The sequence below is a fragment of the Lathamus discolor genome, chromosome Z (assembly GCF_037157495.1).
Source record: "Lathamus discolor isolate bLatDis1 chromosome Z, bLatDis1.hap1, whole genome shotgun sequence".
Lineage (NCBI taxonomy): Eukaryota > Metazoa > Chordata > Aves > Psittaciformes > Psittacidae > Lathamus > Lathamus discolor.
Window position 1 is genome coordinate 63,170,005 of NC_088909.1, and position 27,796 is coordinate 63,197,800.

Consider the following 27,796-nt stretch of genomic DNA (forward strand, 5'->3'; position numbering starts at 1 on the left):
TGAGCCCAAAGAGTGGTGGTAAATGGTGTCACAATTTACCAAACAGTGTCAAGAGTTGGTGGCCGGTCACTAGTGGTGTCCCCCGGGTCTCGATGATAGGGACAGTGTTGTATAATACCTTCACTGATGAAGGAGGAGATCAAGGGCACACCCAGTAAATTTGCAGACGACACCGAGTTGGGTGGCAGTGTTGATTTGCTGGAGGATGGGGAGGCTCTGCAGAGGGGTCTGTACCGGCTGCATTGATGGGCTGTGGACAATGGTATGAGATTCAACAAGGCAAACTGCCAGGTCCTGCACTTGGGCCACAACAACCCCATGAAAAGCTGCAGCTTAGGGAAGAGTGACTGGAAAGCTGTTCAGTGGAAAAGGACCTGGGGGTGCTGGTTAATGGCTGAACATGAGCCAGCTTGTGCCCAGGCAGCCAACAACGCCAATGGCATCCTGACCTGTATCAGAAATAGCGTGGCAGCAGGGCCAGGGCAGTGATCATCCCCCTGTACTCAGCACTGGTGAGGCTGCACCTCAAATCCTGTGTTCAGTTCTGGGCTCCTCAATACAAGAGACTAAAAGCTGCTGGAGCGGGTCTAGAGAAGGGCAACGAAGCTGGTGAAGGGGCTGGAGCACAAGTCTGATGAGACATGACTGAGGGAACTGGGGTTGTTTAGTCTGGAGAAGAGAAGGCTCAGGGGGACCTTACTGCTCTCTACAATTACCTGAAAGGAGGTTGTAGTGAGGTGGGTGTTGGTCTCTTCTCCCAAGTAACAAGCGATAGGACAAGAGGTAACTGCCTCAAGCTGCACCAGGGGTGGTTTAGACTGGATCTTAGGAAAAAAAATCTTCACAGAGAGGGTGCTCAGGCATTGGAACAGGCTGCCCAGGGCACTGGTGGAATCACCATCCCTGGAAGTGTTCAAAAAACGTGTAGGTGAGGCCCTCTGTGACATGGTTTAGTGACGAACTTGGCACTCCTGGGGTAACGGCTGGACTTGGTGATCTTAGAGGTCTTCTCCAACTAGTTGATTCTATGATTCAAGGCCTTTCAGGCCTGGAGGGGCCCATCAAGATACGGGATAGGCTGAGCAAGGTGTTAGGTGCTGCTAGTATCAGAATGGTTCTTGCACAGGGGAGATCATGGTCAGTTTGATGTGTCATCCGTTCTACACATGAGCCATTTCCTCACTAGAAAACAAACCAGTCAGTATGACAAGGCAATAATCCACTGAGGACAACACATTATGACATTACGACATGTAGTCATAAATATTTTTTTAATATATATACACAAAATATTATACATATAGCAAAATGAAATGGGGGGGGAAGAACTAACAATGTAACAATAAAGTAGCAAGTAACAATGAAGCAACAATGAAGCTTCATTTTCTGAACTTTATAGTTAAAATAGATTCAATCTGATTTCCTCTCAAGCTTTGTCACAAAGTAAACATATATGAACGCCTGCGTTAAAATCTTTAGACAAAGCTTGTCCTCACTCCAAGTTGGTGCATGTTGCTACACAACTGACTACTGCTATTACCAGTTGCTGATAGTGATGTGTAATAGCTTCGGATACGTATATATTTGCATTATTAATCATAGTTACACTTGCTACTGGTGATTTTTCTGGTAGCAGAGTTGCTAGCAGTGATTATTTTGCAGTAAACTGTAATAGACAAATTTAGATGAAGAAACTCTCACATTCTTGTGTTTTACAGACTCCTGCAAACCCACGGTTCTGACCTCTGTGTACCCGTGGGCCAGGTCACCCTTCACGCAGTGGCAGGGCTGGAGACCAGCCCAGCTGCAGTACTGCAAGCCATGGGGGGCTTACATGGTGCCCTGGGCCATGGGCGGGGCAGGCCGCTAAGGCACTAAGTGCCTTAGGTGAGGAGCCAGTGAGCCAGGGTGGACCCTAGCACCTACCATCAAAGGCAATTCTAGTGTCAAAACCTGCAGCTCCTCTTTAGGTCACCTGAAGAAGCATGTCTGATTTTTTCCCAAGGTTTAGGCTGGATTCCTATCTAGCAACTTCAGTAGGCATAAAAACAGGGTAATGGTTTCAATTTTGTAGTTGTTCTTTAGCCCATCATAATACTGTTTCCAAGAGAAAAATGTTCAAACAGAATATGAAACAGCCTGATCTGTTCTGATAAATAATCCTTGATTAGCTCAGTATTGATATGCGGATAGACTCCACAACTCCATAAGGTTGTAAAGCAGGTATGCTTTATTCGGCACTGAGGCGCGTGGGGGAATCACACCTCCAAAGGCATGCGCACTCCAGCGTTGTTCTCCTCTATATTTATCCTCTAAAATACTACATATACATTAGGTTACACAATACAGCTGTACATATTCATGTCCTACCCCTGCTTCATATTATAACGAGCTAAAAGGTCCTTTGCGCTTGCGCAGTGCCTCCTGGTGGTCATGGGCAAGGGTCTCAAGATGAAGTAAACGACTCTTCCTCGGGCCTGAACTTTTCACCTTTAGTGGTCGCGTGTGCTCCCTGGTTGTTTGGTCACCGCCCAAACCGCAAAGCTGGTTTCAGCCGGTTTAGGGGTCCAGAGAGCAGGAACCGAGTTACGGTTCCTTCCTCTTATCAATAGCCTTGCATCCTCCCATCCTGCTTTAGAAAGCACAATAAGTGTTAAGCAAGCAGTATACATTGTTTAGCAAGCAGCTGCAGCCCCTAATAAATCATTCCTTAACCCTAAGTCCCTTGCATCGGTTAACCCCTCACATCAGCCCCCCCCCCCCCCCTTTTCTATAAGGTTAGTAAATTCTTTTACTAATACACAGAGATTCTTCTTCTAGCGAACTCCTGTGAAAAGTATCTCTCAGTGCTTTATCATGTGTGTTTGACAAAGAAGTCAAAATCACCACTCATTGCAGCATCCTCCAATTCCAAACAAAGAACACAATGGATAACACGAAGCTAACACTAACTAATATTAGAAGAACAATAATGGGGTGAAGCAACGTATTTAGAATGCCAGTTGCAGTAGGTGACCATCCGAAAAGTGCATCCCACCAGTGGTGACTTGCATCTTGTCTTACCCTTTGCAAGACTCCACTTATTTCTTCCATGTCATGATATATGGTAATTAAAGTTTTCTTTCCATTTTCCTGGACTTCTTTCAAAATGTTAATTAGGTCTTGATGCTTTACCAATTGCCTTACCAATGTAAGGTTCATCCCAGGTAATAATTTGTGGTACATTGTGTAATTAGACTTTATCAATTGGTGGGATACAACTGGTGCTAAATATGAAAAGTCACATCCAATAATCTTAACAAAATTACAAATACAAAAATTAAGAATGATTCTTAACAGTTACAGTTTCATCATCATTGTCTATCCTCACAAAAGCACAAGCAGTTCTTAAGCACACACAGCCTTGGCCAATATATACAAGTACAGTCTTTTGAGTAATGTCTGGATGGATTTCAAAATGACAAATGCCTTGCTCCACGTCAAAACATATGTCCTTGGCATCAATTCTGTTACTTTCACAAATAAACCCTAGCTGTTCTCGTGTAATACAAGATTCTAAATTTACAGTCTGCCATTTCTTATTTACCATCCGGGCCCATACTCTGTGTTCAGAGGGATAAAGCACTGTTCCCTCATGGTTTAATCCTAGTGCAATAATAGGATGGATAACGTAAATTGTGGCATTACTTATAGTAAGCACAAAAGCTGTGGCCATGTTTGTAATAGCGTCATAGGTGAAATTTACCATGGTCCACCAAGATTGGAGCTTTCTTTGCAAGTCATTAGCATTATCCCAGCCTTTCAAAATTCAATAGGGAAAGCATCTTCACTTCCTTCCCTTATAATTAAGGCGGCTACTGACTGCATCCATAATTGTGCTTGTATACAACTAAGAGCTAGGGTTACACTGTCCTGGGCCATGCCAAGTGCATCTGTTATTAATTTATGGTCCTGCTCCTCAACTTTTTCCCATTTTGGTAACACTTCTGAGACTTGCTACTGGCTAGTCCCTAATGCTAATAGAGAAGACTGCAGGGGCGATCACAGTTTTGTCAAATCCCTGGCTGCCGTGGCCAATTTATTCATTAATATTTCTGAATCAATCCTATTTAGGACCCTTAATCCTGTTCCCAATACTCCAGTCAGATCCCTTTGCATTCTGCCCTTGAAGGGCGCTTGCTTCTGTAACCATGTTGTCCACCACTCAAAGGATGTCTTTAGGAGAGGAGAGTAAGCTGGCTGAATTTCAGATATATATGAGTTTGCGTTAGTAATTCAACACGCTTAAGAGACCATTATGGGTTAAACATTTGTTGTTGGCCCGTGTTCCTTATTACATATGGGCCAAATTCATAAATTTTAGGTTCAAGTTTAAGCGGTGTAGTTTGGGTTGTAGTTTGGGTTTGGGCTTGAGTGCTGGCATAGGTTGTAACAGGCCCGGCTATGGCATTTATTTTAAATTTGAATAAGAGCCCATTAGTATTATGGGCCCAAAGACAAACCACCTCAACAGTCTGTACTAATGTAAAATTATGCCAACAATCTAACTCACCTGAAGGGCTACAGATCTCCACATGCTTATCTGTAGGAGTAGCTGAGACACTAATCTGGGTTGCTTTTTTATGGGTCCCGTTAATCATTCGGCATCCTATTCTGATTCTCTCTCCTACAGTCCCCTGAAGTTGCCACATCTTTTTTTTTTTCCATTCTTGCTTTGCATATACTTGACTTCCATGCATGACCACCGTTAATAGACTTAAACCCTTTATATCAGAATACTTCCCCATGGATCCAGTAAACCGAGTAAGAGCTTGAGACCAAGGCCACTCAGTATTGTTCTGGCTAGAGGTACTCTCTAATCCCTGGATTATAATTACGATTGCAAACAAAACAATTTTCTTGATTGAAATTCCACAAGCTAAGTTACTAAGACTTCCCAACCACAATACATTCATTTTGCTCCAATAAGCTTTAGTTTCAGTTCATTATCACCCGGTGTGACTTTTCAAGGGGCCTCTGGTGCCTTCTTCACTGCAGTGTAATGAATCCAGGCATTCTGCTCTTTGATTTTGATTGCAGTGTAAGTGGTAAGGAGTACTTGAAACAGTCCTTCCCACTGTGGTTCTAGAGTATTCTCTGTAAGAGACTTAACACAGACATAATGCCCAGGTTATATGTTATGTACAGGACTATCAAGCCCCTGCCTCTGGTCCCATCCACATATTTTTCAACTTTTCTGAGTTGTTTCCCCAACTCTGTTATATAGGTATTAATAATTTCTTCTTCCATCTGTGAAGATGCTCCTTTTTGCACTCCATACCATATAAAAGGGACTTAATCCTTCCCTTGCTCTGGGTTTGGTCCTTATTCTCAGTAAGGCAAGTGGGAGTGCCTGGGGCCAAGGTAAATTAGCTTCTTGGCCTAGTTTTACAATTTGCTGCTTAATTTAATGGTTTATTTTCTCCACTTGACCACTTGATTGTGGGTGGTAGGGGGCATGAAGTTGCCAGTCGATGCCTAAATGTTTACTAATTGGTTGTACCACCTTTGAAACAAAGTGTGGTCCCCTGTCCGAAGACATGGTGGCTGGAATCCCGAAGCATGGTATTATTTCTTGTAACAATACTTTTGTTACTTATCAAGCCTTTGCAGTCCTAGTTGGAAAGGCTTCTGGCCAACCTGAAATCACAGAATCACAGAATCACAGAATCCCAAGGGTTGGAAGGGACCTCAAAAGATCATCTAGTCCAACCCCCCTGCAAGAGCAGGGTAACCTACAGTACATCACACAGGAACTTGTCCAGGCGGGCCTTGAATATCTCCAGTGTAGGAGACTCCACAACCCCCCTGGGCAACCTGTTCCAGTGATCTGTCACTCTTACAGTAAAGAAGTTCTTCCTGATGTTAACGTGGAACTTCCTATGTTCCAGTTTACACCCATTGCCCCTTGTCCTATCACTGGATATCACTGAAAAAAGCCTAGCTCCATCATCCTGACACCTACCCTTCACATATTTGTAAACATTGATGAGGTCACCCCTCAGTCTCCTCTTCTCCAAGCTAAAGAGACCCAGCTCCCTCAGCCTCTCTGTTAATACTAACAAGTATCTATACCCCCCTTGTCTTGGAGGTTCTGTAAAGTCAATCTGCCACTGTTGTCCTGCTCCATTACCCCTCCCAATCTGGCCTATTTTGGGTTTGGGATTATTTTTTGAATTTCTTTGGAGGCAGAGATCACATTGGTGGGTTACTTGTTGGATAGTAGCATACAAATTTCTAACCATAATTTTGCTTATCAGATATTTATGTAAGGCATCTACCCCCCAGTGTGTTTTTTGATGCTCATTCCTTATTAGTGACCATAGCAGAGAGGAAGGGACAATTATTCTTCCCTGTGCTGTACTAGCCCACCCCTCCTCATTAAATGTTCCTTTTTGATCTGTGATTAGTTTTTGGTCTTCTTTGTTGTAATTTGGCTTACCTTCCAGGAAAATTTTCCCGTCAGGAATTAAGACTCCTCAATTGTTATCTCACCTTTTGCCACTTCTTTTGCCTCTCTATCCGCCAGTTCATTTCCTTCTTCCAATTCTGAGCTCACCTTCTGGTGTGCCTTGATGTGCAAAACTGCTACCTTCTCAGGCAGTTGGACTGCTTCCACCAGTCGCACTATTTCTTGTGCATGTTTGATGTTTTTCCCTTGCGAGTTCAATAGTCCTCTTTCTTTCCAAACGGCTCCATGCACATGTACAACCCCAGATGCATATCTTGAGTCTGTATAGATGTTTATATTCTCTCCTTTCGCTACTTCTAAGGCTCTAGTCAGACCAATCAGCTCTGCCTTTTGTGCGGAGGTGTTTATTGGCAAAGGTCCAGATTCTGTTACCTCTCTGCAGGTGGTAACTGCATGTCCAGCATGTCGTTTTCCACTGACGACATAGCTGCTCCCATCAGTAAACCAGGTTTCTGCGTCATCTAAAGGGGCATCTTTCAGATCCCGATGACTGGAATATGTGGCCTCAACAGTCTCCAGGCAATTGTGGTGTACCGGTTCTCCTTCGTTTCCGCTGAGGAAAGAAGCTGGGTTGACAATGTTAGTTACCACTATCTCTACATCATCTTGTTCCACCATGATGGCTTGGTATTTCAGACCTTTGTGGGGAAAGCCAGTGCCCGCCTTTCACTTCCAGCACTGCGGACACTGGATGGGACACTAGCACAGTCATCTTCTGGCCCAAGGTGAATTTGTGTGCTTCTTGGACATTTAGCACGACTGCTGTGATGGCTTTGAGGCAGCCAGGCCATCCTTTGGCCGCTGTGTCTAACTGCTTAGAAAAATAAGCAACTGCTCGTCGATACGGACCCAAGTCCTGTGCTAGTATTCCCAGGGCAATGCCCTGTTTTTCATGGGAAAACAGAAAGAATGGTTTACTCACGTCTGGAAGTCCTAGAGCTGGAGCTGACATGAGAGCATTCTTTAGCGGGTTGAAGGCCTGTGTGGCCTCCTTTGTCCGCTGGAGGTCTCTGTTTCCATTGGCAATGAGTGCAGACAGAGGCTTTACAAGCAATCCATAGCTGTAAATCCACAACCTACACCATTCCGTCATACCCAGAAAGGTCCGCAGTTCCTTTATTGTCTGGGGTTTTGAGGTCTGACATATTGCTTCTTAATGATCTTGCCCCAAAGTCCGTTATCCAGTGCTAATCTCATAGCCCAGGTAAATCACTTTCTGTTTCACCACCTGAGCCTTTTTTTAGATACCCCGTACCCCTGGAGTCCCAGAAAGTTTAACAGGCTTACAGTCCAGGCCACACAGGCCTCTTCTGTCTGGGTAGCTATTAGGATGTCATCTACGTACTGCAGTAACTTCCTTTCTTCCGGTGGAGCCTCCCAGGACTCTAAGTCTTTTGAAAGTTGTTCTCCAAACAGGGTGGGACTGTTCTTAAATCCCTGAGGCAGCACCGTCCACGTGAGCTGGGTTTTGTGCCCACTCTCAGAGCTTTCCCATTTAAATGCAAAGATTTTCTGGCTGGCTTTGTGGAGAGGGAGGCAAAAGAAAGCATCCTTCAAATCTAGAACGGTAAACCAAGTTAGCTCTGGTGTTAAGCATGTTAGCAAAGTGTATGGATTTGCCACTACAGGGTAAAGATCCTCAGTTATTTTGTTAACAGCCCGTAAGTCCTGTACCACCGGGTATGACCCATCAGGTTTACGAACAGGTAAAACAGGAGTGTAAAAATCAGACTGGCACCTTTTAGCAGCCCTAGCTGTAAGAAGTTTTCAGTTACTGGGCAAATTCTTTCCCTATCTTCCTTTTTACGGAGGTATTGATTGATCCTGACCGGCTGTTTTCCCTCCTTGAGCTTAATCTGTATCAGGGGTGCATTTTTGGCTTTTCCAGGTACATTTGTGGCCCTTACTCCTGGGAATACCTGATCCAGTACATCTTTCCTAACTTCTTCCTCGACGTGATTAGTGACTAAAACTAAGCTTAACATCTCTATATACTGTTGGTCATTTACTTCTAAAGTGATCTCGCCTCCTTTGAAAGTAATAGTCGCTCCCAGGTGTTCTAAAAAATCTCTTCCCAAAAGAGCTTTTGGGGAGTTAGGCATGCACAAAAACTTATGGATGCCCCAGTGTTTTCCCAATTGATATTTTAATGGTTTACAAAAGTAAGCCTTTTCATTTTGGCCAGTTGCCCCTTTTACCATAATGTAATCTTTTTCTAAAGGCATCAAGGCTTTGTTTAAACCTGAGTATGTCGCTCCTGTATCAACCAAAAATTCCACCTCCTTCCCCGTATCCCCAGCTTTATTATAAGCAGTGGGTCTGCTAGGAAAGACTCCCCTGGTCCCTGTCATTCTTCCTTCATATGTGTGATCACCCTTCCCTGAATCGTTCTAGTTGGGCAGCGACTTAGCTTATTTTCTGGGCACTCATTCTTCCAATGTCCATATTACTTACACAGCGCACATTGGTCTCTGCCCAGCCGTGGTCCTGTTTTGGGTAGTGGCAGTCCCTGCCTTCGTCTTCCTCCTTTCTCTTCCTCCACTACTGCTACTAATCTCCACATCCCTTGCTTATAGCTTTCTTCCCAATTGCTAAACACTCGCCATGCTTCATCTAGTAAAATTTCTAAATTTCTTCCTTTGGTTGGTCATAATTTTTGGAGTTTTTGCCTAATATCTTCTGTTGATTGCCCTAGGAATAAAGATACTAACTGTTGTATTCCCACCTCTGACCTAGGATCCAGCGGTGTGTTACAGCGCATCGCGTCCCTCAATCAACCCAGGAACTCTGATGGTGACTCGGAAGGGCCCTGTTTGACGGCATATAACGCTGACCAATTGATTGGTTTTGAAATGGCTCTTTCTATCCCCTTTACAATCCATTCCTGGTAAGCCTGCAATTTTGCCAATTCTGCTGATCAATTTGGATCCCATTTTGGATCTTGGAGTGGGAAGAATTCTTTTACATCCTCTTGTCTCGCTTTATGACAGTTTTCAGCCAATTCCCCTGCTGTTTTTAATATTAGTTGTTTCTCAGTTTCAGTCATTGCTTCCAACAATAATTGCATGTCACTCCAATCAGGATTAAGTTGTTTTACGATAAACTGTAAGTGTTTTGTAACACTTACTGGGTTATTGTGATAATCTTTCGCTACCTTTTTCCATGCTTCTAAATCTGGCATGGAAAAAGGTACCTTGATCAGTATCGTAGTCCCTTGGGGCCTACTGCCTCTCGGAGGGGGGCTTGCAATATCTGTTTTTGTCTGGTTTGAGAGGAAATTGGGCTGCCTGGGGGAGTTAGGGTACCTTCCAAATCTGCATCTTCCTCCCATTTCCTTGGGGAAGGCTTAAACACATCTACTAATTCCTGGTCCACATCCTGATGGATTTTATCTTGTTTAGCACATCTTTGACCAATACTACATGCCAAACAGCACCGCCTAAGTTTACCTTGCTCTTCTTTAGTTATCTTGTTTTCTCTTTCTAATGCTAACACCATAGGGTCTTGGGGTGGTACCATTCCACAGTCCCTCTGCCATTCAGGATGATTCCAGAGGGTAAAGAACATATCCGCATAAGATACCTCATCCCATTTTCCCTCCCTCCTTAAAAATAACGTTAATTGTAAGATAGTATTATAATCCAATGTTCCATTAAGTGGCCATTTCACCCCATCCTCCAACTTATATAATGGCCACCATTGATTACAATATTTAATCAAAGTTCTCTTATTCTCTGTTCCCCTAGTTCCTGCAATTTCCCTCCAATGCACCAAAATGCAGCCTAGCGGGCTCTTTTTCGAAATGTCCTTACTCCTCCAGCCCCCATTTTGAACAATTTCTCACAAAATCCTATAATATCCTCCCAATATCCTTCTTTATTCTTGAAAACACAATGTTTGCACATGAATTTTATAATATTTCTGCAGGCTAGGTGGGTATTTTCTGATAGCTTAGTAGAGAAATAATATCTCTGTGTTCTGCTGATCAGCCTTTCTACTAACAAATAATAATTTTGGGATAGACAAAATTTACACTGTCCTAAAATCCATAAAAGGCCCCACTGCTCCGGAGCAATAATACACCTGTATGTCAAACTAGAGTTCCCTACACCCGAATGTGAGGTCCAAGTATCAATGTTAAGGTTGAAAAAACTTGGGAGTTATACTTCTCTTATATAACCATTGGGGAATGGAGCAACGACTTCTTTTGTTTCCTTGTTTAGCCACTGTTCTACTTGTTTCTGTCTTCTCCTCCTATCTCGTTTCCACCCAAACCTTTCTTCGCACTTTCTTATAATCCTTTCCCACTCCCCTGTATGCACTAACCAGGTCTCGGGAACTACATAAGCCTTTCCACACGTAAACCCACTTATATCTGGAGAACCTGAAAACATTCTATCAGGATAAACACCAGTCTCCCGCCAGTGTTTCCTGATAGAATAATCACAGTATTTAATCCACTGTTGCACAGAAGAGCTATAATATCGCTGTTTGCAAAGTTGACACTGCCACAATATACAAACGTAATGCCAGGGGCCTATCGTGGTAATGTTACCACACACAAAACAAGGAATTCCCTGGATTCGTTTGGCCGTTAAGATAGCATGACTACCATTAAAGCCATCCAGCGCTATGCTCCTCTGATAGAGCCACCTGGGAATAGAAAGCTTACGCTTTCCCCACGGCTTAAACACTGTTTCAATTCTATTAACACTAAGTAATAGACATAAACACAAGACAAATATCAACCACCACGACCAGATCACTCACACATACACCAAGATACAGTGGTTCTGCTTACCCTTCTCCTGCTTCTTATAAAATCATTAGAAGGTCCGTCCTGGCTCCTAAACCTGGGATGCAGCAGAGACTCCAGACTCACCCAATCCACTCTCAGGATCACTAGCAGCCACCCTATTGGTCGGCGAGCCCCCAGCCTGTTGCTTGCAAGCCCTGCCTTTCCCAGTACAGGGACAAAACTGTGCACCAGACATCTCTGCGCAACTTATAAGCAGCCCCAGCCAAGTGTACGACTAACAGGCTCCCTACATTACAGGCATACCATTTTCCTGCAGCCGGCACGGGTTGTTGTCTGCCCCCACAGTGAGCCAACAAGAAGCAGAGCTCCTCCAGGCAAGCGGCCTGGAGCACCTAGGATGTCCACCCCTCAGCTAATCCAACAGCCGAACAGATGTCTCCTGTCTGGCTCGCCAAATTGATACATGGATTGACTCCACAGCTCGATGAAGTTGTAAAGCAGCTTTGCTTTATTCAGCACTGAGGCGCATGGGGGATTGCTCCTCCAAAGGCATGTGCACTCCAGCATTGTTCTTCTCTATATTTATCCTCTATATGTATATATTACATATATGTAGTATATGTAAATACTACATATGCATTAGGTTACACAATACAGCTGTACATATTCATGTCCTACCCCTGCTTCATATTATAATGAGCTAAAAGGTCCTTGGCGCTTGCGCAGTGCCTCCTGGTGGTCATGGGCAAGGGTCTCAAGATGAAGTAAACGCCTCTTCCTCGGGCCTGAACTTTTCACCTTTAGTCGTAGCGTGTGCTCCCTGGTTGTTTGCTCACCGCCCAAACCGCAAAGCTGGTTTCAGCTGGTTTAGGGGTCCAGAGAGCAGGAACCGAGTTACGGTTCCTTCCTGTTATCAATAGCCTTGCATCCTCCCATCCTGCTTTAGAAAGCACAGTAAGTGTGAAGCAAGCAGTATACATTGTTTAGCAAGCAGCTGCAGCCCCTAATAAATCATTCCTTAACCCTAAGTCCCTTGCATCGGTTAACCCCTCGCATCAGTACCACCATTAAAGACAAAAGAGGTAGGGGGGTATAGGAGGGCAGGTGGGAATTAAGAGTTTAAGTGCAACCAAGCGCTTCTGGGAAATAACACGAAGTGTCAAACCACGTGCTGGCACACACTGCAGCCTTCTGGTTTGAAACGGAGATTCTCCCTCGGAGGAAGCAGGTGTAACACCTTCTGCCGGCAGCCCACACCGGAAAAGGTGCCTGCGGGCAAGTCCTGGGACCCCTCCGGAGACCAGCGGCAGCGCCCCCGCAGCACGGGCTGCAGCACCGGCCCGGAGCACGGCGGTAACCAGCGCCACCCGCCACCCTGCGGACGCACCACATCTTCGGTCGTCACTTCCGCTCCCACCTCTCCCCGGCTGGCCCGGACCGGAACAGGACGGCAGTCGCCATGGCGAGCAGGCGGCAGGTGAGCGCGGCGCGCATGCGCGGCCAGGGTATTCGTCCGGGAGTGACCGTTCACTGCTGTCAGTGCCCCATCTTGTCCGCTGCTCCCGGTACTCGGGGATCGCCACGAAGGACGCGGGGCCAACGGGAAAAGGACGAGGAGGGCCTGCTCCGGTGTGGTGGTACAGGCTGCTCGCTCCTCTCCTTTCCTCCGTTGTCTCCTGAAGCACTCGCGGGCCCGACCTTGTACTTGCCCGTTTGTCCGGCTCTCTGCGTGAGGCCGAGGTCAGTCGTGCCCTGGAGAGTCTTGGGTCCTGCCCTCAAGAGCAGGCCCCACCGGTTTGTCTGTCGTGGGCTGCCTGGAGCTGCTGGTGGTGCCCGCTGCCACGGGGAGGCGTGCGGTGTTGCCCGCAAATCTGCGGCCTTCGGCTGCAAATGGTGGCTACACACAGGTTACATACATAGAGAATATGTCACCGGAGGGTAGGAAGTTTTCCCCTAGCATTTATAGCCTCAAAAAGCAGAGGCTTCCCGGCAAGAAAGGCATAGAACTAGGTAATAAAAAGAAGGGATTTGTATGCAAAGGATGATGTAGAAAAAGGAAACGAGAGATGGCAATCAAGTAGAGGTTAAAATATGTCAGGAGAATGAATTGTGAAGGGAGAATGAAGACAAGCAGATAAGAATTATTTGAACCTTTCAGCTTCACAGTATAGAGTACTTCTGGGGGCACTTGAGTCCCTGTTTCAGACGTGTTCTTAAGCCTAGTATTGGGAGGACTAATACACTGAGGTATTAGGGAAGTTCTGTGTTTCGTTAGGTGACTCTAGATCTCAAACTATTAGTACATAAGGACATATTACTTCAAAGTCATCTTATGTGTGTATCTCTGTGGTTGGTATGGTGAAGAACTTTATATGAGGGGTTTGCAGAAACAGGCAAATAGCAGTGGAAGATGCCTGAAAATTGTTGACCAGAGTTTAGAATAACCATAAACCACTTTTTAACATTTCACCATGCACTCAAAACCATTTGTGCTGCTAACTTTACTGTTCACAAAGATGGCAAAAATATTCAGCATTGGAAATCCTGTCCAAATACTTTAGTCAAATCTCTTAAAATATATATACAGAATACGAAAACTGTTTGCTGACTTTTATTTCTGTTGGTTTACTTGCTACAGATTCATCCACTTAGGGAATGCTGTAGTAGAACGTAGCGCGATTCTCTTCATTTGCTAATTATCAAGGACACAAGCTGAAAAGGAGGTAGCAGAGTCTGTGTTCTCTTCCATATGTCTCTCCTCAGCTTCATTTAACTGCTTGTCAAGTTACATACTAATTCTTCTAGAAGTGGCAAAAGTTTTTCACTTGAACATTCACAAGACCCTTAACGCAATTGAGAATGCGCTGAAAGATCTGTAATGCAGTAGCTTATACTGAACACGATGCTAAATCATAAATTATAGTAGATATTATGACATGGTCTAATCCATGTGGTGAAGCAAGGCTGGAGGTTGTTCATATTTGTAAGTTATCCCTTACTGAGACTAAAGCTGTGGTAGCATTATGTTAAAGAAGCAGTACTGAACTGGAAAGTTTCCTATTCTCGTGCCTTCATCTTCTTCCTAAAAGCTCACTTTCTGTGTGTGCACACTTCTGGATGAATTATTTCAAGATGTGGCCAAGTGGCCAGCTGAGCAGAGGGTGGGAACTTAGCTTGAAAACCTGAAAAATGTGTTGACATCTGTTGGGAGAAATAGCTTTCAGGGCCGCTTGCTGTTTCTGTCATTGCCAGATTTAGAGCAGAGGCCGCACTTTTTCAGGGCCCTGCCAGGATGTTGTTACTGGCCTTTTAGAGGACAGTCTTGTTTGTATTTCCAGCTGACAGAGAGCATGCTGACACAGAAGGTGGGCATTTCTCAGTTACAGCCCTGTGTTTCCTCTGCATCCTTCTAAGGAATTTTTGGCATATTAATTCTGAGAAAACAATTTAAGGTTATCATGAAATACTTGGAATTGTGCTTTCTAGATACGCCAAAACACACTTCAAAAGGTACCTTATTATCAATAATTTTTTATTTTTTATGGTGCTTGTTAGAGATTCTTGTCAATCTCTGGCGAACTCCAAAAATAGTCTGTTAAGGACTCGAGGTTTTCTGTAATTCATTAGAGTCTGACAAATAAACATCCAAAACTGTGAACTGTGATTCTTGGGGGTTTTGCTTTATGTAAATACTGATGTGTGTCATTCTTACATTGTAAATCCTAATTTTTTTTTTTTTTTTTTTTTTTTTTTTTTTTGTTAGTGTTTGGTTTTACTGAAGTTTTTATTTGCTGATCTGGCAGTTTATATTTAGGGACTTCACTTTGTTTTGGTTTTGCCACATTACCTGTGGAAGATTATGCCCAGGTGTTATACAGAGACATAAAAAGTCTGTATAAAGATGGGTTTTAGAGCCTTTTGAAATTTACTTCTCTCATGTTGGCTCGTAAGTGTGAAAATAGTTCAGGCATTTGTGTTTCTATATTTTGTAATCAGATGATTTGACATTTACAGTTACTCCTATTTCTGTTGGGTTTATTTGATATTGGTGCAATAAATATGTTTGCATCAACATATTTGCAGGATAATATTCGTGTAATGCCAAGTGATTATTTAGGAGTGTGGTGCTAATACTCTAGCATCTTAGCTTAATTTGAAACATCTAGAACTGTCTAGGATACTTCCTCATGTCCGCTTTGGATGCAAGTTATTTAATCATAGATTGAGGAGTAATATCTTAGATACCAATTCCATATCTAATTCTGTACTAAATGGAAGAACATGAAAGATTGGTTGGAACTAGATGATCTTTAAGGATCCTTCCAGCCCAAACCATTCTGTGATTCTGTGGACAACCAGACCACCCTAATTGCAACATGCTCATTTTAACTAAGAATCCTGCTAGGAAACAAGCTAATTCTGTTGATGTTGTATTGACAGGTGTTGAAACTTTTTAAATCATTACACAGAACCCGGCAAGAAGTTTTTAAAAATGATACCAGAGCCCTTGAAGGTGAGATACCTTTTTCGTGTGGTGCACATTTACCTATCTTTCTATGGAACTTTCTTCTCTGAATTCACAGGAAAAGAATTCTTACCATAATCTTCCTTTAAGTTATACCTTTCATATTTTATAATTAATCATTGGGAAAACTTGTGTGTCCATACCTAGATACCCTTTAATTTTAAACAAAAAAAACAGTAACTGGATTCAAGCACTCAAGCCACATTTCATAAGGAAAACATTTCTTTTTTTGGAAACTTGGTGATCTTCCTGGGCCTTTTATTTTACCTGGGTTTTTTCTGTTTGTCTTTTTTTTTCACTTTCCTCTCTTGAGTACAGCCAAAGCATGCTTAATTGTACTAAGCATTTGAGTTGATTCTCTTTCTGTATGGTTGCTCCTCAGGGGATAAATACTGCTTTTTTAATAAACCAGCTTTTAGTGGTGTCTCCTGTTTTTAAAGCTTAGAATGCTAGATAGGTAATCATATTTTATTCCTATACCAGTCAACTAAAACATAACATCACCTGAATTCCATGGGAAAGTTATTTTAAAATACTTCAGGCAGCGTGCACCCAGAAAGTGCTATAAAGGATTTAGGATTAAGAGCTCTGAGGCAGAGTGACTAAGACAAGATACAGTTTTTGTTCACACTTTTTTGTTTGTTTGTTACTTTATTTAGCTGCAAGACAAAAGATAAATGAAGAATTCAAAAATCACCAAGATGAGACATCTGAAGAGAAGATAAATGAGGTACTTCTTGGTTTCGTTGGTTTTTTCCACTTTGCTTAAGAATACTTACATGATCTCTAAACCATTGTAAGTACTTCTTGAGGCATTGTGAGAGCCAGGTAAGTTCAAAAAGGCTTTTACATGGATCTTTGTTCAGAAATTTATTGATACCTCCATTTATATTAATAGTATGTTACAGAATTTTGTACGTACACAAGCACAGAATGAGAAAGTGTCTTCTGGTATTTCAGTATGCTTATAATTAAGGAAAAAAAAGTTTTATGTTCCTATTTTCACATGACTATTTTGTATACTTTGCTCATAATATCTAACTGAGCCACTTAAGGTCACTTAAGTTTACTAGTCTTTGTTGTATAGGGAAGCACAGGAAGATAGAGAGGAATTTAATAATCTGCTTAGTTACTGACAGACATGAGAAATTATTTTGAGTCCTGATCACAAATGCGCCAGCATCTTTCATGGGAAGCAAAAAAAAACCAACCAAATGATCGTGATTATTGTAGTAGAGAGCTATTGGGCTTTTTTGTTGCTTTTTCCTCACGGTGCATTAGAAGGAGTAGAACGCTCTGTTAACTCACTATGAAAGTTCCCTTTGCTCCATTATGGTCTTAGCACTTTTTATTGAGTCATTTTTCTGAAACTTACTGACACCTGAATTGAAACTTCTGTATTTTAGATAATTCTAGTCCTTAACATCCATTCACAGTGAATAATTTAGTCTTTCAGCCTTTTAATAGACTCTATTTACATTGTCATTGGGCACTAGTTGGAAGAAAGTGCCTCCATCTGTCCGTCGCCAAAGTAAATCTAAACTTTTGCCTCATACCAGCCACTGGACAGTAACATAAATAGTTCTGAGCATTTAGTTAGCACTTTGTAGCATTTCTGCTTCTCATCAGGCCCCTATAGTGATACTTCTGTGTTTGTGTTTTCAGTGTCTGATCTGTTAAATTGTATGTTGTTTTTGTTACATGTCTACAGGAAAAATGCTTGCTGTAGATTTTAGATCTATATTTGTTAGGAATGGCAACCAACAAAATACACATTTTTAACTTTTTAATATGAGTTAACTGGTAACTTGATTAAATGTGCAAGTGGAAGAACTTCTAAACTTCCATCACAGCTACAGAATTCTAGAACATCATAGAAGCTTTACATATACATAGACTCTGATGCAGAAGAACAAAATCGAATAATATACTAGACTTGTGAGAATTTGGGTACTTGCTTGGATAAAAAAAGGGATATTAGTATTCTGCTTTGGTCAGCAGCTAAGAAATGGATGTTGACCAACCAAATATGCATTCCTTTGCCAGAACAGAAAACTGCACTGTCTAATATGACGTCAAATAGGTATGTAGACCTAAGGAGGTGGCAGTAACTGGTCTGCAGTATTATTTGAATGTGAGATGTAGCAGCTGATTCTACTGCAGCAGTTTAATTCAGATCAGGAGTGCACCTCTGAAGTTACTTCCTGGCATTCACAGAATCACAGAATCACAGAATCCCAAGGGTTGGAAGGGACCTCAAAAGATCATCTAGTCCAACCCCCCTGCAAGAGCAGGGTAACCTACAGTACATCACACAGGAACTTGTCCAGGCGGGCCTTGAATATCTCCAGTGTAGGAGACTCCACAACCCCCCTGGGCAACCTGTTCCAGTGCTCTGTCACTCTTACAGTAAAGAAGTTCTTCCTGATGTTAACGTGGAACTTCCTATGTTCCAGTTTACACCCATTGCCCCTTGTCCTATCACTGGATATCACTGAAAAAAGCCTAGCTCCATCATCCTGACACCTACCCTTTACATATTTGTAAACATTGATGAGGTCACCCCTCAGTCTCCTCTTCTCCAAGCTAAAGAGACCCATCTCCCTCAGCCTCTCCTCATAAGGGAGATGTTCCACTCCCTTAATCATCTTTGTGGCTCTGCGCTGGACTCCTTCAAGCAATTCCCTGTCCTTCTTGAACAGAGGGGCCCAGAACTGGACGCAATATTCCAGATGCGGCCTCACCAAGGCTGAGTAGAGGGGGAGGAGAACCTCTCTTGACCTACTAACCACTCCCTTTCTAATGCACCCTAAGATGCCATTTGCCTTCTTGGCCGCAAGAGCACATTGCTGGCTCATGGTCATCCTCCTATCCACCAGGACCCCCAGGTCCCTTTCCCCTTCGCTACTTTCCAGCAGGTCAACCCCCAACCTGTACTGGTACATGGGGTTGTTCTTCCCCAGATGCAAGACTCTACACTTGCCCTTGTTAAATTTCATCAAGTTTCTCCCCGCCCAACTCTCCAGCCTGTCCAGGTCTCGCTGAATGGCAGCACAGTCCTCTGGTGTGTCAGCCACTCCTCCCAGTTTTGTGTCATCAGCAAACTTGCTGAGGGGGGAAAATCAAGAGCATACAGCCTAGCTGCTGACGGACATTCAGTAGGGGGAACTGGAGGCTATCTAGTCCAAACTCTTAAAATGGGTAGGTGGAGAGGAGAAATTCAGTTTAGGTGTCCAGTTGTGAGCTCTAACCTTTGCAAAGATCCATTTCTGTTGATACATGCCACTTCCTAGTGTAAGCATGTCTCCCAAAATGTCTCACTTGTGTAATTTCAGTTTTTACTGACACAGGCATCATGCAAACAAATATTAGACTTCTCTTAATTATTCAAAAAAAACCTCTCAAGGATGCTACTGCTTATCTTCTTAATGAGGGAAACAACTTTGGGTCTTTTGCCAAATAATAATGCCACTGCTAATCTTTAGGTAATGTCTTGTTCCCATGCTACTTCTCTGCAAAACCCAGTATTCTTAATTCCTGTCATGTTTTGCTTGTATTTGCCCTTATTTTTGTTTCCTTATTTCAAGAGCTGGAATGTTAATAGAAGCATATTGCCCTTTCACTAGGGGTGGTCAGGTGTTACAGAGGCATTCACTAATGTCTTTGATCACTGGAAACTAGTTACTTTCTTTGGTACTTGCATTCTACCTTATTCATTTGCAGTTTTAATTTGGTAAATAGAATTTATACTGCTGTATGTTACAGAGCAGAAGCATTCTTCCTCTCGTGCTGTATGTCAGGGTAGCTTATATATCAACCTATAAGTTATTCTAGGATCCCCAAAGTAAAAGCTGTGTATAGGTAGTGCATAACTAACTGAATAATATAATTGACTGGCTTTGTTGTATGAATAGCTGTCTAGTATGGAAAACACTTTCATAAATAATTACGTATCAGTTAAATTACTCTGTGTTGTTTGTTGTTTTGTTTTTCCCTTTTACTAGCTTCTAAAAATAGCTTCAGATGTTGAAGTGATTCTTCGAACTTCTGTTATTCAGGCTGTTCACACGGATTCCAACAGAATAGGTGAGTAAAGCTATGGGCTAAAAAGATGTTTAAAAATGTCGTAGTTCAGCAGATAAATAGAGAACTTGAAAACTAAGTGAAGGGATAGGAGGGCAAAAGCCTGTCTGTCTGTCATTTCTCTGCCCAAACCATTAATTTAAGCCTGTTGACTAATATCTCTACCTAGGACAGGTGGAGGTTTCAAAGGTACAGAGTTTCTACACAGATATTTTGATACAGAAGCTGCTAGGAAAGAGGCAGTGACTATGTTTAGCGCCGTCATTGAGAGAAAGAAGTTCTAACTTGGCAGCTTAACTATTAAGAGTGACGGCAGTTATGTAGCTGGTCAGCATGCATGTACTGGCTAAGCAGTCAGTGTATATCTAGATGTAGTGCCCACAGTATCTGTAGGTGCTTGCTGTATCGAATAGGTGGAAGCTTTTTGAGGAAAATTAGCCAGTGCAGTATGTACACTGTCCATAGAACAGTGTGGGGTTTTTTTTGAGGGTTGAGTGTTCTTTTCCAAAACCTTGTTCTGACAATTCAAATTCTGAAATTACAGTTCCTCATTTAGAAGTTACTTTATCTTAGAGTCAAACATAAGAGAAACAATAAGTTCAGCATACAACTGTGTGGTAGAGGATAGAAAAAATCTTCAGCTGTGTACAGTGTTTTCATTTCACTTCTGTTCAGTGGTGTCTGTGACTGTTTCAGTTTTAGATTTTATAAAGCAGTTAACTTTAGAACAGCCATTATGATCGAGACTAAAGATTCATCTAGGTAGACCAGTGTCAAGTCTTCCACAGTGATCCTAGGCAGATGACAGCAGAAGAGAGGAACAGAGCAAGTGAAATTTGACATCTTTCAGCTGTTTACACATGGAAGCACTTCATGCATTAGGGATGGTTTCTGTTCTAGTTGTCCTCAGTGGGTTTCTCTCATGAACTTGCTTCTGTCAACCTATACAAATTTCTTGCATCCAAGAACCTTTCACGAAGAATTTACAATTGAGTGCGCCCTCAGCAAGTTTGCCGATGACGCCAAGCTGTGTGGTCCGGTTGATATGCTGGAGGGAAGGGATGCCATCCAGAGGGACCTTGACATGCTTGTGAGGTGGGCTGATGCCAACCTTATGAAGTTCAACCATGACAAGTGCAAGGTCCTACACCTGGGTCGGAGCAATCCCAGGCACAGCTACAGATTGGGCAAAGAAGAGATTCAGAGCGGCCCTGCAGAGAAGGACTTGGGGGTGCTGGTGGATGAGAAAATGAACATGAGCCGGCTTCAGAGTGCGCTCGCAGCCCAGAAAGCCAGCCGTATCCTGGGCTGCATCAAAAGGAGCGTGACCAGCAGGTAGGAGGAGGTGATCCTGCCCCTCTACTCTGCTCTTGTGAGACCTCACCTGGAGTATTGTGTGCAGTTCTGGTGTCCTCAACATAAAAAGGACATGGAACTGTTGGAACAAGTGCAGAGGAGGGCCACGAGGATGATCAGGGGACTGGAGCACCTCCCGTATGAAGACAGGCTGAGGAAGTAGGGGCTGTTCAGCCTGGAGAAGAGAAGGCTGCGTGGGGACCTCATAGCAGCCTTCCAGTATCTGAAGGGGGCCTATAGGGATGCTGGGGAGGGACTCTTCGTCAGGGACTGTAGTGACAGGAAAAGGGGTAACGGGTTAAAACTTAAACAGGGGAAGTTTAGATTGGATATAAGGAAGAAATTCTTTCCTGTTAGGGTGGTGAGGCACTGGAATGGGTTGCCCTGGGAGGTTGTGAGTGCTCCATCCCTGGTGGTGTTCAAGGCCAGGTTGGATGTAGCCTTGTGTGGGATGGTTTAGTGTGAGGTGTCCCTGTCCATGGCAGGGGGGTTGGAACTAGATGATCTTGAGGTCCTTTCCAACCCTAACTATTCCCTCCAGCATATCAACCAAACCACACAGCTTGGTGTCATCAGCAAACTTGCTGAGGTCTCACTCAATCCCACTGTCCATGTCAGCAATGAAGATGTTAAACAAGACCAGTCCAAACACTGATCCCTGAGGGCCACCACTGCTTGTCGACTTGCAAGACTTTCTGTGACAGTAAGGGTGTTGCTTTCTTAGAAGCATGCCCTGAGGGACTTAGGGAATCCAAGCACATTGGGCAGTTCCTGGGCAGCCCCCCAAGAGCTGTTCAAGTAACTCCAGTAAGAACTGTGAGGCATAACTTCCCTGGCAAAAGTCACATGAATTTGTGTTCAAATATTAATTTATCTTTATGTCAGTATGTAGGGATGGGGTTAGGAGCCCAGCCAGAGCCCACCTAGAGCTGATCTCGGCAAGGAAGGTGAATGACAGCAAGAACAACTTCTATAGGTATATTGGAAGCAAAAGGGAGAGGAGGGAAAATGTGAGCCCATAGCTGAATAGGGCAGGGAACCTGGTAACGAGGGACACAGAAGAGTCTGAGGTGCTTCTACCTTTACCTCAGCCTTTACTGCAAAGAGTTGCCTTCAGAAATTATGGGCCTGAGACCACTAGGAATTTCTAGAGCAAGAATGACTTACTTTTGGTAGATGAGGAAAAGGCAAGGAATATTTGAACAGAAAGGGCACAGACAAATTCATGGGACCTGATGTGACGCACCCGTGGGTGGTAAGGCAGCTGGCCAATGTCAGTGCAAGGCCACTCTCAAGTCATCTTTGAAATATCATGGTGATTAGGGGAGTTGCCTGAGGTCTGGAAGAAAGCAAATGTCTCTCCTCTTTTCAAGAAAGTCAAGAGGGAGGATCTAGGAAACTGGTCAGCCTCACCTGGATCTCTGGGAAGGTCGTTAAGCCATACCTGGAAGCTGTTTCCAAATGTTCTAAGAACAGAATGGGAACGGGGAGTAGTCAGAAAGGATTTACAAAGCTGAGATCTTCTCTGACCAGCCTGATATCCTTTTACAATGAAATTACTTGACTCAGCAGACAAGGGTAGAGCAGTGCTGATTGTATGTTTTGACAGTAGCAGAGCTTTAATGTTGTTTCCTTTTAAATACCCATAAACAAAAAAGGATAGAATTGCCTCTGCCTAATTTTACAGACTTCTAAGAGAAGGAGTGGCAAAGAGGTTTGTGGGGAAGAAGGAGGTCATCCAGAGTGTAGTACTGGCCAGGAAAATGTCCAGCAGCAAAAAATCTGGAGCACATCTGTACAAGGGTGCATCTGACCTACTTACAAATGCAGAGGATGTCATTTTGCAGTGTTTTGTCCATCTTTTTTTTTTTTTTTCTGTACCCATTTTGAATAGGTCTTAGCTTTGCTTCTTACTTTGCAATTGATCTTATTGCAGCAAGAGTAAAACAATGCTCTGTAAACAGCCATCACAGTTTGAGAGGTGTCTGGTTTGTGTGTGTTTGGAATTTATATTGAAGTGAGAAATATTTAGTCTTGATAATATAGTGAATCACAAATTAAAGGATCAGGAATCCTTAGGAAAAATAAATCCAGAGCATCATGATAGAAGTTCATAGAATAAGAATGAACAGTATAAAAAGTGGATAGAATGGATTCTTACTTATCCTGGTATAATTAAAATGCAAAGAGCGTTCAGTGAAGTTGAAATTTACATCCAAAGCTAATGCAAAAAAAAAGTCAATTTTATTTTACACAATAAATAATTCTTAAAGGTCATGGCAATGAAAAATCTTTGTGGCCAGGAGCAAGGTATTAAAAATAGAAAAAAATCAGAAAATCAAATTTGACGCTCAGCTTGATACTGTAGTAAAAGAGTAAAAGAGAATCTCCTTACAGAAGGCATATACAGACCTTTCCACCGTGGTAAATTGATTAGTAACATAACACTGTTCTGAAGTGTTACTCTTTGAGCAGCCTCGTATAGTGTTTTCGTCTTTCCTAAGAATCCAGCTTTGATTAGACAGCACTAAGAACTAAGCAATTCTGGTATGGCTCTTATTAATGTCACTGGTAGCACAGAGTATGCCATTAAAAAATTCCAGAAATTCAGAATTTTAGGGAGTTGAGATAGTTGTCACTATATTTTAATAGCAGTTTGTAGTTAATAGCATGGTCAGTTTACTGTGTGAAGTTGTACCTAAAAAATAAATAATATTCTGTGTATGTAACTAAATTAATATATTATGTATATGTATCTAGAAAATAAAAAATAAATAGGTGTGCTTTCCACTGCTACTCCATTTTGCTGAATATCTCACCCTACTGTTTTCATCCTTTCTTGTTTGTAAAGAAAAGTTGTTTTAAGATTAAAAAGAGGAAAAAAGTTGGAAGTGGGATTTCAATTTCCAGTTGAATCTATGGCTGAATGTTTTCGTGGTTTAATCCCAGCTGGCAACTAAGTCCCGCACAGCCAGGACTGGAGAGTGAATTGGGAGACTGAAAGTGAGAAAACTCATGGGCTAGGATAAAAACAGTTTAACAGGTAAAGCAAAAGCCACACAGGCAAGCAGAGCAAAACAAGGAATTCATTCACTCTTTCCATGGGCGGGCACTGTTCAGCCATCTCCAGGAAAGCAGAGCTCCATCATGTGTAATGGTGACTTGGGAAGACAAATGCCATCACTGCAAATGTCTCTCCATCTTTCTTATACCAGCTTCTATCGCTGAGCAAGATGTCAAATGGTGTGGAATATCCCTTCAGTCAGCTGCAGTCAGCTGTCCTGGCTGTGTCCTTTCCACACGTCTTGTGCATTTATATAATGAAAATAATCAAGTGGATATTCTAATTTTCCTTTACTTTTTAGCACCTAAGAGCCAGTTTCTGTTGGGAAGTTTGTTGTAGGAAATGCATATGTAGGTATGTGAGTCTGCTTAGGTATTCAATTTCAGTACAGCTTTGATTAAGGAAATTTTAGCAGAACAAAAATCAACCTTCTTGATCCTTAATACTCTGTGGTAACTTTTAAAGTGCCAGTAGTTACAGTTAGCTCCGTCATTGCTTTTATGGTATCATCTTTTATGGTATCATTGCTTTTATGGTATCCTCACTGTATGAAAGGCTTGGGACAGATTTATTAAAAAAAAAAATAAAAGTAGAAGTACAAAACTAAGGTGGCTGCTTGAGTTGCTGCTTGTTGGCAAAGAAAAATAAGCAACCTAAGCTGAATGTTTACTTGTTACTGTTCTTCATCTCCGGTGCTACGTGCTACGTGTTTGGTTTGGAAACTTTTTAAGTGAAGGTTTACTTTTTCTGTAGTAGAAAATCTAGTGGCCTATTTTGAAAAAAGTGTATAATACTTACATTTGGGCTGTATTTAAATTAGTATGATGTCCTTGCTTCAGGCTTCTTTTAGGTTTGGGAGGGCAATGGTTTGGGATGAAAGAATCAGTTGCTATGTTGTATGAAGGAGCAGGTGAAAAAGAAACTACGTAAAGTGTTTCAGAAAGCTATTGTGACTCACTCCTTAAGTGAGTTACTGTCAATCTTTTGACTCTACATTTTGTTATAGCTGACAATATACAATTTAGCTACCACTGTTTTTTCCCTTTTTTTTCAATTATGCATGTCCAGAATAACTAATAACCAGAAATAAAAAGCCAAAGACTTGTCTTAGATAGAGCAAATCATAGTAAGGCAAACATTTTTCCTAATCAAATGAAATTATTCTGTGGTGTCATAGAAGCAGTGCACAAGCCAATGATATTCTTTAAAAAGAATATGAGACATAGTAGTGTATAATCATGTTGGGGAAAATCTTTGACAAAAAAAATCAGCTGAAGTTTTTTTTTACTAAAGAGAAGACAATTTCAATTCGGAGCTTCTTAGTCAAATAATTATTCTGTTCTTTTGTTTTTTTAAAGGTTTCAGTGTGAGTTACTTGGTAATATACCTCTGTTCTATTAATTTCATTTTCATTTTAGATTAGAGTGATGCAAGAAGAGATTTCAATTCTTATTTCAGTCTTTGTCTGGACTTCTGTTTTTCAATATTTTATATCCAGTTTTGTTTTTCTTTGGCATTTATGTTTCCAGTACCTATTCTAGGTGTGTAGGTCAACATGTTTTGTTATAAATTTACTCAGATGTAAAAGAAATGCAATTGAAATTTTACTTAAAGCTCTTAGAAGCTTACTAAATGCATCAGTATTAGTACACAGATGCGCAAGGAGCATGCCTTTAAAGAAACCAGTTTTATTTCTTAGAAGGTATGGGATATCAGCGCACTTTGATCAGAATGTTATTCATTGCAAACACATCTGCACAAACACACAGAGTTTTACAGGTTTACTGTACCTTTCACGGCCATCTGACCCAGTCAAATTACAACATTAGGATTTCAGGTGTTTGTGTTTTAGTTTTTGCTGCTGGAGCAAATCAGACATGACACACCTCCCCCCCTTCCTGAGGAAGGGAGTGCTGATTTCTGAAGAGCTAGAAGGCAAGAACTTAAGAGTCAGGAAGAGGTTAAAATGGCATATAATTAGGTAAAGGTTAACACACCACACCTGTGTGACGACACAATGGCCACAATGTTCATTTGGTACTGTCTTTTGCTATTGTTCTTTAAAACAGGTAGGGCAAGGTGAATACTACAGATCAGATTCCAGGACTTTGTGGGAGAGGGCTAAGTCAAATTTAGTATTCATTTCTGGAACTGCTGGAGCACATATATTCTGACTTGGGCATGATAAAACTGCCATTACCTCTGTCACTAAAAGCTACTGCAGCACTATATCATTTTTTATGGTTTCTTAATGCTATTAAAAATTTTTCATTGGTCTAAAAAGAAAAAGGGGAAGACAATATTCTGACAAACAGAAGGTAGAAATCTCAGTATAATTTTGTCTTGGGTAGATCCCATGATGCTGCTTGGTACATTTCAAGAAGTTCAGATTCTCATTGTAGTAACCTGATTTTTGTTTGTAAATATAAAAACAACTTTAAAATTTTAAATAGTATTTTCCATAAGATTATATGCTTAGAGGGATATTTTTCTGTTACAGTGCTCGTACCCAGGAAAGATCTGCTACAAGACAACACTCCTTACTTTGATAAACCAACAAAAAAGCATGAATCCTGAGGAAAATACATCCCTGTCCCCAGAAGGTTAATATCCTATAATGACATCTCTGAAAACCAATAATGGATACCTGTATTAAAGCTAAATTTAAAAAATAATTGAATATTGTTACCAGGAAAACAGGAACTGAAACCAAGTCACTGTTTTTGTTGTGTTTTGTGGTATCATCACACACTTCTTCTGTGGAAGATACTAATACTTCCACAGAAGTGGATACTAAGACTTAAACTTCAAGATGCACAGTTACCATGAAAATGGACTGCTGAATTGTGTTACTTCAGCCAGTAATGTTTTTTATTATGACAGTTGCCAGAGATTGTTTCTTAGCAATCTAAAGGGGCTTGGGTGGTTTTATTTTTTTCAAAACTAAATACAAGTTAAATGCAGTTCTTAATCCTGGTAGTATTTATTTATAAGTTTATTGCCAATCATATACTGTTTTGAAGTAATGAAAGACCGTCTTGTGCCACTTGCTATTAAATTTATGCTTCACACCGAAAGCACGATTTCTAAAGTTGTCATGAATTGTACACTAATATATCGTGACACCTGAGAGAGTTCTTAAGGTTTATCTGAATAAATTATTTAGGTTTTACAGCTGTGAGAGCATGTGTAGTGTTTTTCTTCTCCCCTATACCTTTGAATGAGCAGGAGTGGTAGAGTTCTGAGTTCTTAGATGACAGCAGAACAAAACAAACCCAGCCACAGCTGTGATTATAGAGTGACTTCCTGAGGTATTTTTCCAAAGAGAAGAGGCTTGTTGATAAGTTGCAAGTGATCTGACTTGTGAAGAGTAAATTTATTTACTAAGCCCTTATAATTACAGTTTTTTTAATGGACACTTACTTGCTTCTTGTGGAATTTCTTGCAACAATCACTTTCATTTTAATTGGAACCAGATGGAACCGCAGTGATCCATAG

At 41.9% G+C, this 27,796-nt stretch overlaps 1 protein-coding gene across 2 annotated transcripts; it reads left to right on the forward strand.

Moving 5' to 3' along the window:
* The first annotated feature begins 12,484 nt into the window (after nucleotides 1–12,484).
* On the forward strand, nucleotides 12,485–27,479 carry LYRM7 (LYR motif containing 7). Of its 2 annotated transcripts, XM_065661730.1 has the most exons (5): nucleotides 12,498–12,747; nucleotides 15,711–15,783; nucleotides 16,455–16,525; nucleotides 19,800–19,881; nucleotides 26,799–27,479. In XM_065661730.1, exons 1-5 carry the CDS (start codon nucleotides 12,730–12,732, stop codon nucleotides 26,873–26,875), a joined length of 321 nt encoding a protein of 106 aa, XP_065517802.1. In that variant the 5' UTR covers nucleotides 12,498–12,729; the 3' UTR covers nucleotides 26,876–27,479. The 2 variants fall into 2 exon arrangements, with proteins under 2 accessions (XP_065517803.1, XP_065517802.1); XM_065661731.1 differs by lacking the exon at nucleotides 19,800–19,881 and having other exon boundaries at nucleotides 12,485–12,747.
* The last annotated feature ends 317 nt before the right edge of the window (nucleotides 27,480–27,796 follow it).

Excerpts from the sequence above, each read along its gene's own strand:
- LYRM7 (XM_065661730.1), top strand. Across the intron at positions 15,784-16,454 it reads TGATACCAGAGCCCTTGAAG|CTGCAAGACAAAAGATAAAT; the intron begins GTGAGATACCTT and ends TACTTTATTTAG. Across the intron at positions 19,882-26,798 it reads CACGGATTCCAACAGAATAG|TGCTCGTACCCAGGAAAGAT; the intron begins GTGAGTAAAGCT and ends TTTCTGTTACAG.